At 33.8% G+C, this 15,054-nt stretch overlaps 1 protein-coding gene across 1 annotated transcript in view; it reads left to right on the top strand.

Moving 5' to 3' along the window:
• The window catches only part of PIGX (phosphatidylinositol glycan anchor biosynthesis class X), a 20,146-nt gene extending 5,444 nt beyond the window's left edge, over positions 1 to 14,702 (top strand). Inside the window, exons 4-7 of the mRNA XM_019650806.1 lie at positions 2,239 to 2,380; positions 8,892 to 9,105; positions 10,124 to 10,224; positions 13,546 to 14,702. Of these exons, the coding sequence (XP_019506351.1) occupies positions 2,239 to 2,380; positions 8,892 to 9,105; positions 10,124 to 10,224; positions 13,546 to 13,689 (601 nt within the window). The 3' untranslated portion in view covers positions 13,690 to 14,702. The remainder of the gene's footprint in view (positions 1 to 2,238; positions 2,381 to 8,891; positions 9,106 to 10,123; positions 10,225 to 13,545) is intronic.
• Positions 14,703 to 15,054: the final 352 nt, after the last annotated feature.

Raw genomic sequence — 15,054 nt, 5'->3', positions numbered from 1 at the left:
GAGAGAGAGAGAGAGAGAGAGAAAGTGAGAGAAAGTGTAACTTAGATTTGGGCTCAAAATGTAGCTGTATTATTTAGTATATGTATGGCCTTAATCAAGTTACTTAAGTCTTTGATACCTTATCAGTAAAATTGGATAATGATAATATTTCCTCATTAGGGTTGTGAGAATTAAATCAGAGACTGTGGAAGGCCCTTTAATGTAGTGCTTGTCACATAATACATACCCAGGAAATGTTAGCTATTAGTATTAATAATAAGATAGGTAATCAAACTGGGCAATACAGTTTTACTCATAGGAGATGTGACTATAAAGTGTATACTTATACACATATGCACACTTAATAATGTTTAAAGATCACTGAGACTTTCTTTTTCCCCCCAAGTCATTTTTCCTCAATGTGCTTCAATTTGGGTAGTTTCTGTTGCTTTGTCTTCAAGTCACTGATCTTTCTTCTGCAGTGTCTAATTGCCTTTAATCACACCTGGATAGTTTTCATTTCAGAAATTATGTTTTGCCCTCTTGAAGTTGCACTCAGTTTTATACACACACACACACACACACTCAAAGTAAAACCCTGGATTGCGAGTAACGTTTGCGAGTGTTCTGCAAGATGAACAAACATTTCTAATACATTTTAACATGGTTAAACGAGTGATGTCTTGCAATATGAGTAGTTTGTTTCCGGAACGAATTATGCTCGCAAACCAAGGTATTGATATACATATATATATATATATACACATATACACACACACACACACACACACACACACACACACATACACATACATATGTGGTGTCAAAAAGTATATACACATTTTAAAAAAGGAAAACTATTGGAATTGTAATACTCAATATATAAAATATACCAATAACAAAAGATGAATATAAATCACATTTGACTTCTGCAGTTACAAGAGGTTCTCAGAGTGGTTACCATCAGCGTTTAGACACTTCTGATTATGGCGAACTACTGCTTGAGCAACGTTGACCAAAGTGCCCACTTGTATACGTTTTTTTTGGCACCCCTGGTATATATTTCTTCTCTTGCCCTTGTAATGTTCATGTTTTTCTTTAAATCCTTCAATGTTAGGCATATTTATAATGACTTTTGATGTCCTTTGCTAATTTTGTCACTTCTGTCATTTTTAGGTCTGTTTCTATTGAGTCATCTTTTTCTTGGTTATTGATCACATTTCCCTGCTTCTTTGCATGTTTAGTAACTTTTGATTAGATACTGAACATGGTGAATGTTGTGGATTTGAACATTTTTGAGTATGTGGACTTCAGCTTCTTTTATAGGGTGTTAGGCTTTTTTTTTTTTTCCTGTAGCAGTTAAGTTGCTTGTTTATCAATTTGATTCTTTAACTTTTTTTTCTTTTTTTTGTGTATATGTATAGGTCTGAAGTTAATTGGTCATTACTGCAAGGCTAATTTACTACTAAAGCTTTATCCCATTGGGATCTCTACTGAAAGCTTTGGTCTCTGCTTGGGTTGGTTGGAATGCAAATGTCTCCCTACCCTTTGTGAAATTTTAGAATTTCTCATCTTTTAGTTCCCTAGTCATTCTTTGTCCAGTCTTGTAGAGTTACACCTTACTCATGCTTATCTTAGTATTCAACAAAAACACAAGGAGATTCCAATTCAGATTTCTGGAGCTCTTCCTACATAATTTCTTCCTCTCTGGATCTTAACACTCTGACTTCCAGCCACTTCAGCCTTCCTTAACGTCTATCTTTTCTCACCTAAGAATAACTCCTGTGCTTTGGATCTCCTTCACTGCACTTGTCCAAAATGTGCCTTCAGACCAAAAGCTGGGACAAGTATACATTGAGCTGTATAGTCGACTTAAAATTAATTTTTGTATATGATACGAGGTACAATCAAGGTTCATTTTTTTTCTGTATAGATACCCAGTTGTTTCAATACCATTTGTTGAAAAGACTATCCTTTCCCCATCAAATTGTGTTGACACCTTATTGAAAATGTGTGTATATTTTGCCCTTTCCATTGATCTTTGTCTGTTTTCATACTAATTTAATACTGTGGCTTATGACATGAATTTATGAAAGATCTAATGGGTGGCTCTGACTTGATATAAATATTTCATTTGACTTTTATAATCTTTTGGAAAACTAATTTGAAATAGTAGTGTTTCCACTAATTTGAATGTAATGTAATACTATCTCATCAATTGAATAAAAGAGATTTACTTTAAACATATTTGTCTTACAGAGACCTTGTAATAAAAGTGAAATTTGGAGAAAGCATTGAGGACTTACAGACCTGCCGAATCTTAATTAAACATTATATCCCAACAGGACTTTTTGTGGATCCGTATGAGTTGGCTTCATTACAAGAGAGAAACATAACAGAGGTACAACTATTAGAGGATTTTTTTTTTTTTGAGAGAGAGAGAAATTATTTTAGGGCTGCTATAATTTGGATTAAGGCAAAATAATAGGCAAGAAAACATTGTAGTATTTTTTATTTGTTAAAGTGTATAAAGTAACATTTTTTAGGTAGTCTTTAACAAGTGAGTGATACTTGTTATACTTGTCAATAATAAGTCAACTAAATTGAGCTAGTTAAATGCTTTTTGTCAGGATGGTTACTAGTTTAACCTAGTTAGTGACAAAGAAAATTATGTATAAGAAAATTAATGATTAATAAATACTACTTCAACAGCAACTTAGAGAGATATACCCCAACATCTCTATAATTGGGTATGGGAGGAAAGGAAATTTTTATTGGATCTCTATATGCCAGATAACTTCATTTTTTTTTTTAAAGGAAGCAAGGTAAAATTAAACGTAAAAGAAAGATTATGTCCCACACCCTTTACATAGATTAATCTTTATAACAAGCCTGCAAGTATTATCTTCATTTTATAGATAAGGATACTGAGGCACAAAGAGATCAAGTAACTTTTCCAAGATCACATAGGTAAATGGAAGAGCCATGAAATGAATCTAGGATTGTCTAATTGCAAAGTTGTTGCTCTTTCCAGAAATGAATCTTATTGCTTAGTTAAGGGGTTTCCCTAACTTTAATAAGAATCACCTGGAGGTACTTTTGCTGCAGATTATTGTCTTCCTGGGAAATCTTAATTCAGTAAATCTATTGTAGACTGGATCCAAAAATCTGCTTTTAATGACTCAAGTGATATCTATTAAGAAATTTTGGGAAATACTGTCTTAGTTTATAAGATTATAATCTATATATGAATTTTAAAAAGGCAAAGTAGATACACTTGGAGTCATTCATGATGGCAGTTTATTTTTAATTGTGTTTTAGGCCAATTGCATCACCTGTTTCATTTACTTATTTAAATCTCTTTGAATAGGTAATTACTTTCTCATGGTTCAAAATTCAGGCGGTAGAAAAGGGTACACAGTAAGCTTCCACGTATCTTAACCTCCTGTCACCAAGTTTCTTACTCTATTATGTTTTTTTGGTGTGTGTGTGTGTGTGTGTGTGTGTGTGTGTGTGTGTATGTGTATATATATATATACACACACACACAAACATATGTATATATATGTATGTATATGTACATATATGTATATATGTGTGTGTATACACACACACACACATATATAGCAGTTTCGAGATATGTGTTCACATATGCGTATATAGCAGTTTAGATACATATATACACATGTGAGAAGACCTCATTGCTTTTTTTCTCACTTGTTTCTTTTCTTCACTAAGTCATAAATGCTGAATGAGGCTTTTAAAATTTTAAATAATAGGTTTTAAATTTAAATACAGTTTTTGGCTTGTAGTGACGTAGATTGGAATCATATTTAAATCTACCTAATAAAATTGCCTACCATGTTTTAAGAAAATGGAATTTTTTTCTCATAGGAGTACCCAGAAAAAGGTCACATGCCCACATCTTTGGTTGTGATAAGATTGGGATGTGTGCAGTTTGACTGTAACAAGAAAATTGGGTGCGTAAAGGGTGCCAGCATAGATTGGTTGACAAGTTTTTTCTTGATTTTTTTTGTTTCCTAATCTCCTAATCCCTAATTATAAGCCTTTTAAGTAAATTTACTTTTTCATTTTGGAAATTTTTAGAAAAATAGATGTCTCATTTTTGATACATAGATAATTAGAAGTTAATTTCTTGATATATTAGATGCTATTTCCTTTTGCCTAGCTGAGTTGAGACTGGCCCCTTTCTTGGTGCAAAGAAACTTTATCATGAGAGGTGGTTTTATATGATGAATTTAACTGGAGAGAATAGAGTTTATATGTAGGGAATGATCGATGCATATATTTTTAGATTGGGATCTTGACTCTGTTTGATGACATAAAATTTTTGGCTGCAGCGAATAGCACGACAAGTCTAGATCAAATGGGTGATGTTGCAACAAAATGTTTTTTAAGGAACTTATGATGCTTTGTGAGCAATTTGAAGATAAAGACAAGCATTGAATTGGCTCCCCATGTATAAGGCAAATCAAATAAACCTCATTTCATTTTTAGGTAGGGCTATTACACAGGTATATTTAATTAAAATCTCTCACCTTCTTTGAAAACCATATTATACTAGATCGAAACATATGAAATTGCTGTTTTGTAAGTCAAAATGGAAATGCCATGTTTTTGAAATCATAAGTTTTACTCACTCAAAATATGTAGTATTAGGACTTCTGCCATGACCGAATAGGAGAACAGGGACCAAATATACTCTCCCACTTGAAACAACCAAGAGTTAAAATCCCAGTGTCAGAAAAGTATTATGCATTTCACTTCTATAAAGTTTTACATTTTTAAATTGTATAAGTTGTTCAAAGGTACCAATTACTATGTTTTAATTGGGGAATTTTTGTTTTTAGAGCTCTCATGAGAGAAAGATCTAATGTTACAAATATGGCACTATTTCATAGCTTAATTCACTTAACTTCGCAATGGTGGTTTGCAGCATGTAGTTGAGGGTTGTTATGAAAAAGTATTGGTCCATGTCTGTTAACCAGTATATGTTGCTTTAGGATTAATTTTTGATGCATAATTTGAATTTCTTGATAACATGCTATTATTGCTATTTTATCTGTGATGAAAATGAATAAAATTATGATTTTTGTAGATCAGTATATAGTCACTGTACTTTCTGGGGTTGCATTTATGGTTTTGGCATGTTTGGGAGATTTACCAGCACCCGGTCATTGTCCTGATCATTTCTCATTGCCAGGTTATGATCTTCAAAAATGTTTTTCTGTTGTTTTAAATCTACACACCTCCAACTGTCTGAGTTTTTTATCACAAGTGTACCAACTTGCACAATTTTTTGTTTTTCCTCATTGAACTAGATGTCAAAGAAATTCATAGCTGAAATGCCTATGTCAGCTCTGAGACCTCAGATTGTTGTTTGTGGGTTAACTTCTGCTGGTTCTTAATTGATCTTGGTTTAAAGTGGATCTGGGTCTCTGTTTAGGTTCATTTAAAAAAAAATTATCCTCATTTTAAAAATTGAGATATAGTTCACACAACATAAAAGCCACCCTTTTGAAATGTACAATTTAGTAGTTTTTAGTATATTCATAAAGTTGTGCAATCACCACCACTATCTAATTCTAGAATATTTTCATCACCTGAAAAGAAACCCCTTATAAGGCTGATACTTGAGATTCAAATACCTGGAATAAATTTTTTTTGAACTGTCATCAAATAATCCTTGACCAACCCTTCTGAAGACCAAATTGCTATTTCTACCTGATCATTTTCATTATACGTATCTCAGCTTAAATTCAAATTTAAAAATATTCTCAATTTTTGGGAAGTTACCATATTTTTATTTCTATGGAAAAAATAAAAATAAAAACATTAAACAAAACAACTCATTAATTAGAGAAATTGAAAATCATAGTATCATCATACACTGTAAATAACACAATCAGGAAAATATTTTATGTCAGTTCTTATTATACTTTAATTTTCAACTAGTCAAATATTGTCTATTTTGTGTTGTTTAACCTAATTGAATAGGGGAGTCAATTTAACCTGGTTTTGAATCTTGGCTCCTCTACTTATTAGCTATATTGTTTATCCACTGATACTGTTTGCTTATTTATATAATGTCTGCATTTGAACATCAAGAAGACAAAAATCATGATTACAAAAGAAATATACAACTTTAACATACACAATGAAGACATTGAAATTGTTGAGATTTTGTTTACCTTGGTTGAGTCATCAATTCAAAGAAAACTACAGTCAACAAAATCAAAAGAAGGCTGAGACTTGGCAGCAATGGAAGAATTTAGGAAAGATCATCAAGAGCAAAGATGTGTCATCAGAGACCAAGGCTAAGATCATCCCTAATTACTATGTATGGCTGTGAAAGTTGGACAGTGAAGAAGGCTGATAGGAAAAAAAATGCTTCATTTGAAATATGGTGTTGGAGGAGAGCTCTACAGATACCCTGAACCACCAGAAAGACAAGTGGGTTCTAGAGCAAATTAAGCCTGAAACATTGCTGGAAGCAAAAATGACAAAATTGAAACTGTCCTACTCTGGGAAAGACAGGGAAAGACAATAACACTGGGAAAAATAGAAGGCAGCAGGAAAAGAAAAAGACCAAATATTAGATGATTGATTACATAAAAGAATCTATAGTAATGACTCTACAGGAGCTGAGCAGGGCTGTTGAGGACAGGACAGTGTGGTCATTACACATTCATAGGTTCATCAGGAATTAGAGCCCTCTCAATGGCAGGTAACACATAATGGAGCTAATAGTTCCTACCTGATAAGATTCTTGTGAAAATTAAAGGAGGTAATGTATATAAACCACTTTGTGAAATACCTAGCAACATAGTAAGTAAGATACCTTTATTTTTTATCAGGTCGTATATACATCCTTGACAAGATAGGAAGATTTGGCTCTGTTATTTTGATTTCTACTTAGCTGTACCCAAAGAGGGTCCATTAATAAATTTCTAGTAGGATATCTCTAGTAGTATTTCATAGGACTTGGCTCTAGACCCTCTTGGTCGACATGTTTATCCTTAGATAAAAAGTACAGAAGACTTAGTTATCAAATTCGTAAATGTTACATAATGTTGGTTGAAAGATTGTGATTTCAGTTAAATCTCAACAGCCTAGACAAAAATGGACTGTAGCCAAAAGGTAAAATTTAATAGAAATAAATCTAAATCCCTGCATTTAATTATTATAGTAAACTGTCAACTCCTTGAAAAAAGTAGAATGGAAATTACTTAAAGTTTTCTGCAAAAAGTTCAAATGTAAAATATAGGAATGAATAGGTAGAGCATAGGATCTTTGAAACTATTCTGTATGATACTGTAATAGTGGATACATGTCATTTTACATTTATCAAAATCCATAGAATGTACAAAGTAGAATGTGAACCCTAACTTGAACTATGGACTTCAGTTAATAATGTATCAATATTGGCTTATAAATTATAACAAATATACCACACTAATGTTAATAATAGAGAAAACTTGGGTAAGTGTTGTGGGAGCAGTGACAGGGGCATAAGGGGATGTATTTTCTGCTCGTTTTTTCTGTAAACCTAAAACTGCTCTAAAAAATAGTCTCTTATTTTTTTTAAAAAGAATATGTTGATCAATAAGATAAGATTTCACACTGAAATAAGGCGGCTTAAAAGTGAATTTACTTTTTGGCTAAAGAAGGTAATATTGCTGCTATAGTCCCTGAGTATTTCCTGAGGCAACTAATATGATGAATGGTTTGGAAACCATGTCATGAGAAACAGAGAATTATGAGTATTTCTTTGGGGACGAGGCAGCGTGATTGCCTTCTGATGTTTGAGGACCCTTAGTGAAATAAGGAACGGATTTATTGCAGATATTGTAAGCAAGGACAGTTGGTGAATGTTATAGATCAGAGCATCAAGTTTCCTTATGACTTACAAGATTACATAATTCCTTGACCTTTGCCAATGAGTTCTGTTACTCCTGTGATTACCAGAGAAGGAACAACATGTGAAAAAATATAGCACTTGGTGTCATTGTCATATAGGAGAATTAGGATTCTTGCTGTGATGGGAAGGAGTTAATGCTGTTTTTTTCTGAGATATGTCAGGGCTTTGCATAGAGGATCTAGAGAGTGTGTGTGTGTGTGTGTGTGTGTGTGTGTGTGTGTGTGTGTGTGTGTGTGTGTGTGTCTGTACACAAATACACACCATTATGTATATAATGCCTATATGTGTGTATTTGTGTTTTTATACATAAATATGTAAATATGGATACATATATATACACACACACGTTATAATTTAGGACTAATTTCTGCCAAATGTGCATTTTTACTTTTGATGTATAATACTTTAAGATGGTTTTTACCATAGTATTTTTAAAAGAATCATTTACCATTTTTTCTGTTAACTTTTATACCTGATACAGAAAGAGTGCTGACCCTTGCTTTGACTTCCTGACCACAGTGCTCTTTCTTACTCACTACCATCTTACTTGCTTGTCTGAAGAACAGGAAATTACTGGAATGATAACAATCATTTTAACCCATTACTGGGTTAACTTTTTATCATAGTTTTCATACTTATTGAATAATGCTATAGTTATACACAAAATTTCTCTTTTCTTGGTACCTGTTTTATTACCTAAACAAAGGTTGATAGGAAATTACATAGAAATTTTATTATGAGAAAATTTCACAAATCAGAGTGTAATTTCCTGTTTCCTTTTAATAAACAAACTTATTAAATGCAGATCACATCTTGTGCTTTCTTTTTAAAATTGGGGCTGGAAGAGGAATGGAAATTGTTTATAAGGAAGGTGAATTTGACATTTCTGTTTATCTATATAGAAGTCCTCTGGTTGTACTTTTTTATTTCTTCATTTCTTCTGGATTAATATTTGTTTGCTTTTTGACAGGCAGTGATGGTTTCAGAAAATTATAATATAGAAGCTCCCAACTATTTGTCCAAGGAATCTGAAGTTCTCATTTATGCCAGAGAAGATTCACAGTGCATTGATTGTTTCCAAGCTTTTTTGCCTGTGCACTACCGCTATCATCGGCCACAGAGTAAAGATGGAGAAACTTTTATTGTGGTCCATAACCCTGATTTATTGATGTATTGTGACGAAGGTGAGGGTTGCAAGTCTTTTCCGAGGGTTGAAAATAAAAATAAAAGTATAGTGGTAAGTCTGAAGTCAAGGGATAACAAGCATGGGTTTTTTTCTTTTTAACTTTTTGATTGTAAAATAAAGCACAGATGTAGAAAAAGTTCACAAATACATAGTTTAGTGAATTATTATAAGGCAAATATTGCAGGACTTGTAGCCGTTGGCATTTTGTCTCCACTTGCATGTGTTTTGGTGTTTGAGGGGATACTTGATCACCTAGTTTTGTTGTAAATGTTGTCCGTGAGTTTTTGGTTTTGTGTGTAATTGTTCTTTTCTGTTTCTATGTGTGGATTTTAGTAAATTTAAAAAAATGATGCCTTCACCATTTTCAGTATTCTTAGAATCAAGACTTTCAGAAACTGTTGTCACATTTTGGTTCTTTGTACCTGCAAATTTGGGCTGATTAGAATGTTTGCAGCGGTTAGTAGCACTGTTACTAAAGACTGGCAGATAGGAAGTTTTTAATCCATACATGAGGAGAAAATAAAAAAGTGTTCAGCTATGTTAGCTTTGTTCATCCAACCTAATGGTACCTTTTACTTATGCTAAATAAGGTTTGAAAAAGGATTCCCTCTTGAGAGAGCTTCTGGGGTTCTGGTATTGTTTTTTGGTCTGAATACTGTTTGTATGGGTGTGTTTACTCTATGGAAATTTATTGCATTGTATGCTTTGAATCTGTTCACTGTTCTGAATACATAGTATACTTCAAAAAAAGTTATATAACTTAAAAGTGGCTCCTAGTATAATGGGATTTGTAAGAGCTCATGCTCAACCTCTGCACATTCTTTGTAATTTTATAATTTCTTACACATTCACTTAGAACAGCCTGTTAAAATAAAACAGCATGTGATAGATGGATGCAAATTCATGGACATTGTGTATTAAAATGTTTGAATACTCGGATGCCAACATGAAAGACAGGCCTAATCTTTAGACCAAATACAAATTTTCTGGTAAGATCTTCTACCACTTCTTTTCAGAGCTTCCAATTTTGAAATGCTGGGCCCAGTCAGAAGTGCTAGCTCCTTGTGCTTTGAAGAATAAGGATATTTGCAAATGGAAGAATATGAAATATAAATCAGTAAGTTAATATTTTGTTGTTTTTAGATCATGCGACCTAATTTAAAATTTTAATGTTTCTGCCACATTTAAGGGACGAGAATTTTATATCCTAGCATAGAAAGCTGGTTTTTTGTTTGTTTTAATGTTGTTTCTTTGCTACTGATGGCAACAGTGGTTCCTCATTTATACAGAGTCATAGAATCATTTAATTTGTGGGCCGGAGATTTAGGGGTAGTGACATGCCTCATTGGTCCAGAGCTTAATATAGCTGATATGCTTTTTAAAAGTGTAGAATAGCAAAGAAAAACAGTGCTTTTTCCATCTTGTTAAAACTTTATTTAGAATTTTTTAAATTAATTTTGAACAACAAAATAAATTAACTTCATTATATTTCACAGAACAAGTGAAAAAAGGAAAAGAAAACTCAAAGTAGCATCAACTGTGATAGTTTTGAGACAATTGTATTGCTATTATATATCTCAATCTAGGCTGTTTCAGGCCATTTTTATAGTTTTGACCTTCCAACTTGTTTTAAATTATTAAATTAAGTAAGTATTAATACTTCATTAACACTGGCTTTGTCTAAGGGGTTTACAGTTTTCTTCTTACCTTCTTTAGTTAACGTAGTCTACTTCTTTCCTCTCTTCAGAGTGGTAAGTCTTTGTACAGTACCTTCAGTCCTTCTCCTCATTCCCAAGGTCAGAGGTGGAACTGAAAGTTCCAGCCCTCCAATCACATGGTTGGTTCCATTGGCAACCAGCTCTCATCCTTAGGTGCTTCATCAAGATAACAAAAGACACCTTGCTCACTCTCAACAGGAAATTCCAAGTGTTTTGGGAGCTCTGAGCCAGAAAAAGGGAATGAAAACTAAATGTGTATTTTTTATTATAAATCATAATATCACACATACAGTATCTGAATTTTTTTCAAACTCTAAAATACATCTGGAGAATTGTATTTGATTTTCTTGTGTGAATGGAAGTATGATTCGTGTTTATGACTTATTGAGTTTAAAAATTGGTAGTGTGCATTGCTACAAATAAGTAATTATTTTATTGAAACATTTTTAATTCAGGTTCTCTTTAAAACCATATAACTTGAAATAAGAGGTCATAATTAAGCAGTTTGACTTATTTTCTTTACTTTGTGTTACATTTCTTGTTTATATATACCCGAAAAATAGGTGACCATTACTAAGGTGGTGCTCTATACCAAGGCTTGTTTGTTTAAAATGCCATTTTTGAAAGGTAATTTTCAGATAGTACTTTGTTACAGATTGTGTTGGTAACATTGTTTTTTAAAGATTTTATTTGGGGAATTGGGGATTGTGTTGGTAACATTGTTTTTTAAAGATTTTATTGGGGAATTGGGGAAGGGGAACAGTGTTGGGGAATTGGGGAAGGGGAACAGCCAAGTTGTTGTCCTTCAATCTTAGTTGTGGAGGGCGCAGCTAGTTCAGCTCCAAGTCCAGTCTCCATCCGGCTGCTCATTGGCAGCTCAGCTCGGGTGCAGCTCACTGGCCCATGTGCTCAGAGCTCGCTCTCTTAACCAACTGAGCCACTTGGCCGACCCCAACATTTTTTTTTTTGATGTGAAATTATAATCCAGGTATTTATAAAAAGCATTAAAAATAAACATATTCCCAAATTATCTAATTTTAATGTTTTAAAAACCTCTTTTTAAACCATGAAATTTCACAAAGTTTCTACTTAAACCTCTTTATCTTCAAAACCAAATAGAAAATAGAAACTAAGTTGAACATAGAACTTTTGTATTACTAGTCGGTATCACAACTAATTTGATGTTGTGTTAATAGTAAAGGACACAGGGCTGGCCAAGTGGCGCCGTTGGTTAAGAGTTGGCTTGGGAGTGTGACATCTGAACAGCAGGGCCACCTGTTCAGATCCCACATAGGCCAGTGACGTTGCGCCCTCTACAGCTAAGATGATGAACAACAGTTCGACCTGGAGCTGAGCTGCTGGGAGTTTCCCGCAACGGCGTAGACTGCAGTGGGTGCTCTGAGCTACCATGAATGGCTTGCAGCCATTGTGAGTGGCCGGCAGCCCGCATGAGCTGCCGTGAGCGGCCGTCCAATGGCCAGAGACCTATCTGCTTTAGCCGGGAAGAGTGCAGTGATCACAATACCAACATGGGCCAGTGAAGCGACGTCCTCCACAACTAGACTGAAGAGCAAAAGGACAGCAACTTGTCTGTTCCCCTTCCCCGATTCCCCAATGATGGTCTCTCCCCCAATTCCCCAATAAAATCTTAAAAAACAACACACAAAAAGGACACATTCAATTGTGTAATTTGTGAACAACAAATTTTTCACTTTTTTTTTTTTTTTAAATCTGAGCCATCCTGCCACCTGTTGGCAGCTCAGCGGCAGCTCAGCTTGGGCCGGGAATCGAACTGCTGTTACTCAGAGCGTGAACAACAAACTTTTAAAAAAGCTATTTGGAGAAACAACAAAATAGAAATGAATGGATACTTTAGTTTTATTGTTTTAATGTTTTTTAGGGTTTCAATTTAGAATTCTGTATTCTAGTATGAAACATAGTAAGAGGAAGTGAATGTTTATATTGATTACAGAGGTGACATTGGGATATAGCTGGCGTTTTTTGAAAAGAATATACTCAACTCTGTAAAGGTTGAAAAAGTCAAAAAGTAGTAAGAATTTAAGAATTATTATGGGGGGCCGGCTGAGTGGTGTGTTGGTTAAGAGTTGGCTTGGGATGCCAGCTCTGAGCAGGAGGGCCCTGGTTCGGATCCCACATGAGGGCCAGTGACACTGCCCTCTACAGCCAAGATGGTGAACAACAGCTAAACCTGGAGCTGGGCTGCCAAGAGTCACCGGTGACAGTGTAGGCTGCAGCCCCTGCTGCAGTGGGCTGCTGTGAGCTACTGTGAATGGCTAGCAGTCAGCGTGAGTGGCCGGCAGCCGGCGTGAGCTGCTGTGAACCGCCTTGAGTGGGCGTCCAGTGGCCGGTGAGCACAATGATAACACCAGCGTGGACCAGTGAAGCAACGTCTCCCACAACTAGACTGAAGAACAAAAGGACAGCAACTTGTCTGTTCTCCTTCTCTGATTCCCGAATGCTGTTCCCCTCTCCCAATTCCCCAATAAAATCTTTAAATTAAAAAAAAAAAATTATTATGGGATGTGATTCTGACTTGTTTACATTAAATACTGAATTCACTAGAATCATTCAAACAATGTTACATGTAGTGTAGCATTGGCTGAAAGATATTTTAAAAGAAAAAAATTTAAAAATAAATAGTGGTCTCACTTCGGTGCATTTTAAGTGTCTCTAACTTCTCTATCCATCTTTCTCCTTAGGTATATAAGAATGTGACTCTACAGGTTCCAGTGGGACTGACTACACATACCCCTTTAGTATGTTCTGTGACTCTGCTCATTACCATGCTGTGTGCTACTTTGATCCTTGTAGCTGTTTTCAAATATGGTCATTTCTCCCTATAAGCTTTTGCAGTTAAATGCTTCCCATAAATAAGAATGAGACCTAAATAAGACCTATTCACTTGTGACTAGAAATGTTTATCTAGAGTTATATCATTACTTTTGTTTTTTGTCTTCATTTTTGGCAAAAATTATGTTTACTAGAAGAAATTTTGGGTCATTCTCAACTAATTTGAAAACTTAATGCTGTGTTGTGTACCTTTGATGATCCTTAAGCATCAAGTGCCAGTAGAGGAAACTTAATTCTGTTAAATTACTGTTTATTTTGTGAGAAGTGACTTTGTCTTCATTTGGGTTCGAAAAATGAGTAATTTGTGTATTAGAGACAAATCATTCTCATTTTGTGAATAGGAACATTTAAATTTAAGCTAAAAATTGAGAAAATCATTATAAATAAGAATAAAATAATTTGGATGAATCAGTTTATTTAAATGCTAATTTTATGAGAATATTGAAGTTATTTATCCAGAGAATCAAAGAAAATCATTAAAGTAGAACAGCTAAGCAATTATTAATATCAAAATTGATTATTCTTAAAACATTTCCATTCTTCTATATTTTATACCCTTTTAAATATATGAATTATTACAAAAGGTTTGATGAAACTAAGTACTAAGATTTAGTTCTCATTTAGTACTTAATTTGTCAGGAAGACAATTCAGATTGTCATTTTAAAGAGTATATTTTGTTAAGTTGTACATTTACAAAAAGTCTTTTGTATTTTCAGGTGATTTGCTTTTAAACAGAGATCTTAATTTACTGTTTTTCTTTGGAAAAAAATTAGAAAATAAAGTAAGTGCCATAAGCTAATTAAAAAAATAAAAAGGCAGGCATGCCTTTCTATTTATTTAGGGTAGATATGTTCCAAAACAGAAGCCAGTAAACCAGGATATGTTGGAATTGTTTGTTTTAAATAGAGTAATTGGATATGATACACGTTTACATATGCAATCACTGCTTAATTTTCTAAAATATGTTGTTTTTATGGGAATAAATCTTTTATAATTAGACATCTACGGCTTGACTAGTCATAAAAGTTATTTTTGAAGATGTGTCGGAGAACTTAAATATTGAAAAAGGCAACCCAATGCCATGAAGCAGAAATATTAGACATCTTTAAAGTGACTAAAATTTCAATCCAGTCTAGTTTCATATCTTTAGTGATTTCTTATAAGAAAGAATTCCATGTTTTACAAGCATTGCTTTCACAAGGGAATAATATAATGGCATTGAAATATAATTATGTGTCAGTTAAAATTCAGTAACATCAACAGACAACATTTTAGAATATGGTTAGATTGGTGGGGTTAATATGGTACTGTTTGAGAGAGAGAGATAGAGAGAGAGAGAGAATGAGAGAGAGAATGA

This window comes from Hipposideros armiger, unplaced genomic scaffold, assembly GCF_001890085.2.
Source record: "Hipposideros armiger isolate ML-2016 unplaced genomic scaffold, ASM189008v1 scaffold_8, whole genome shotgun sequence".
NCBI classification, from domain to species: domain Eukaryota; kingdom Metazoa; phylum Chordata; class Mammalia; order Chiroptera; family Hipposideridae; genus Hipposideros; species Hipposideros armiger.
Note: the sequence above shows the minus strand (reverse complement) of the source record. Positions and strands in the feature narration are given on the sequence as shown.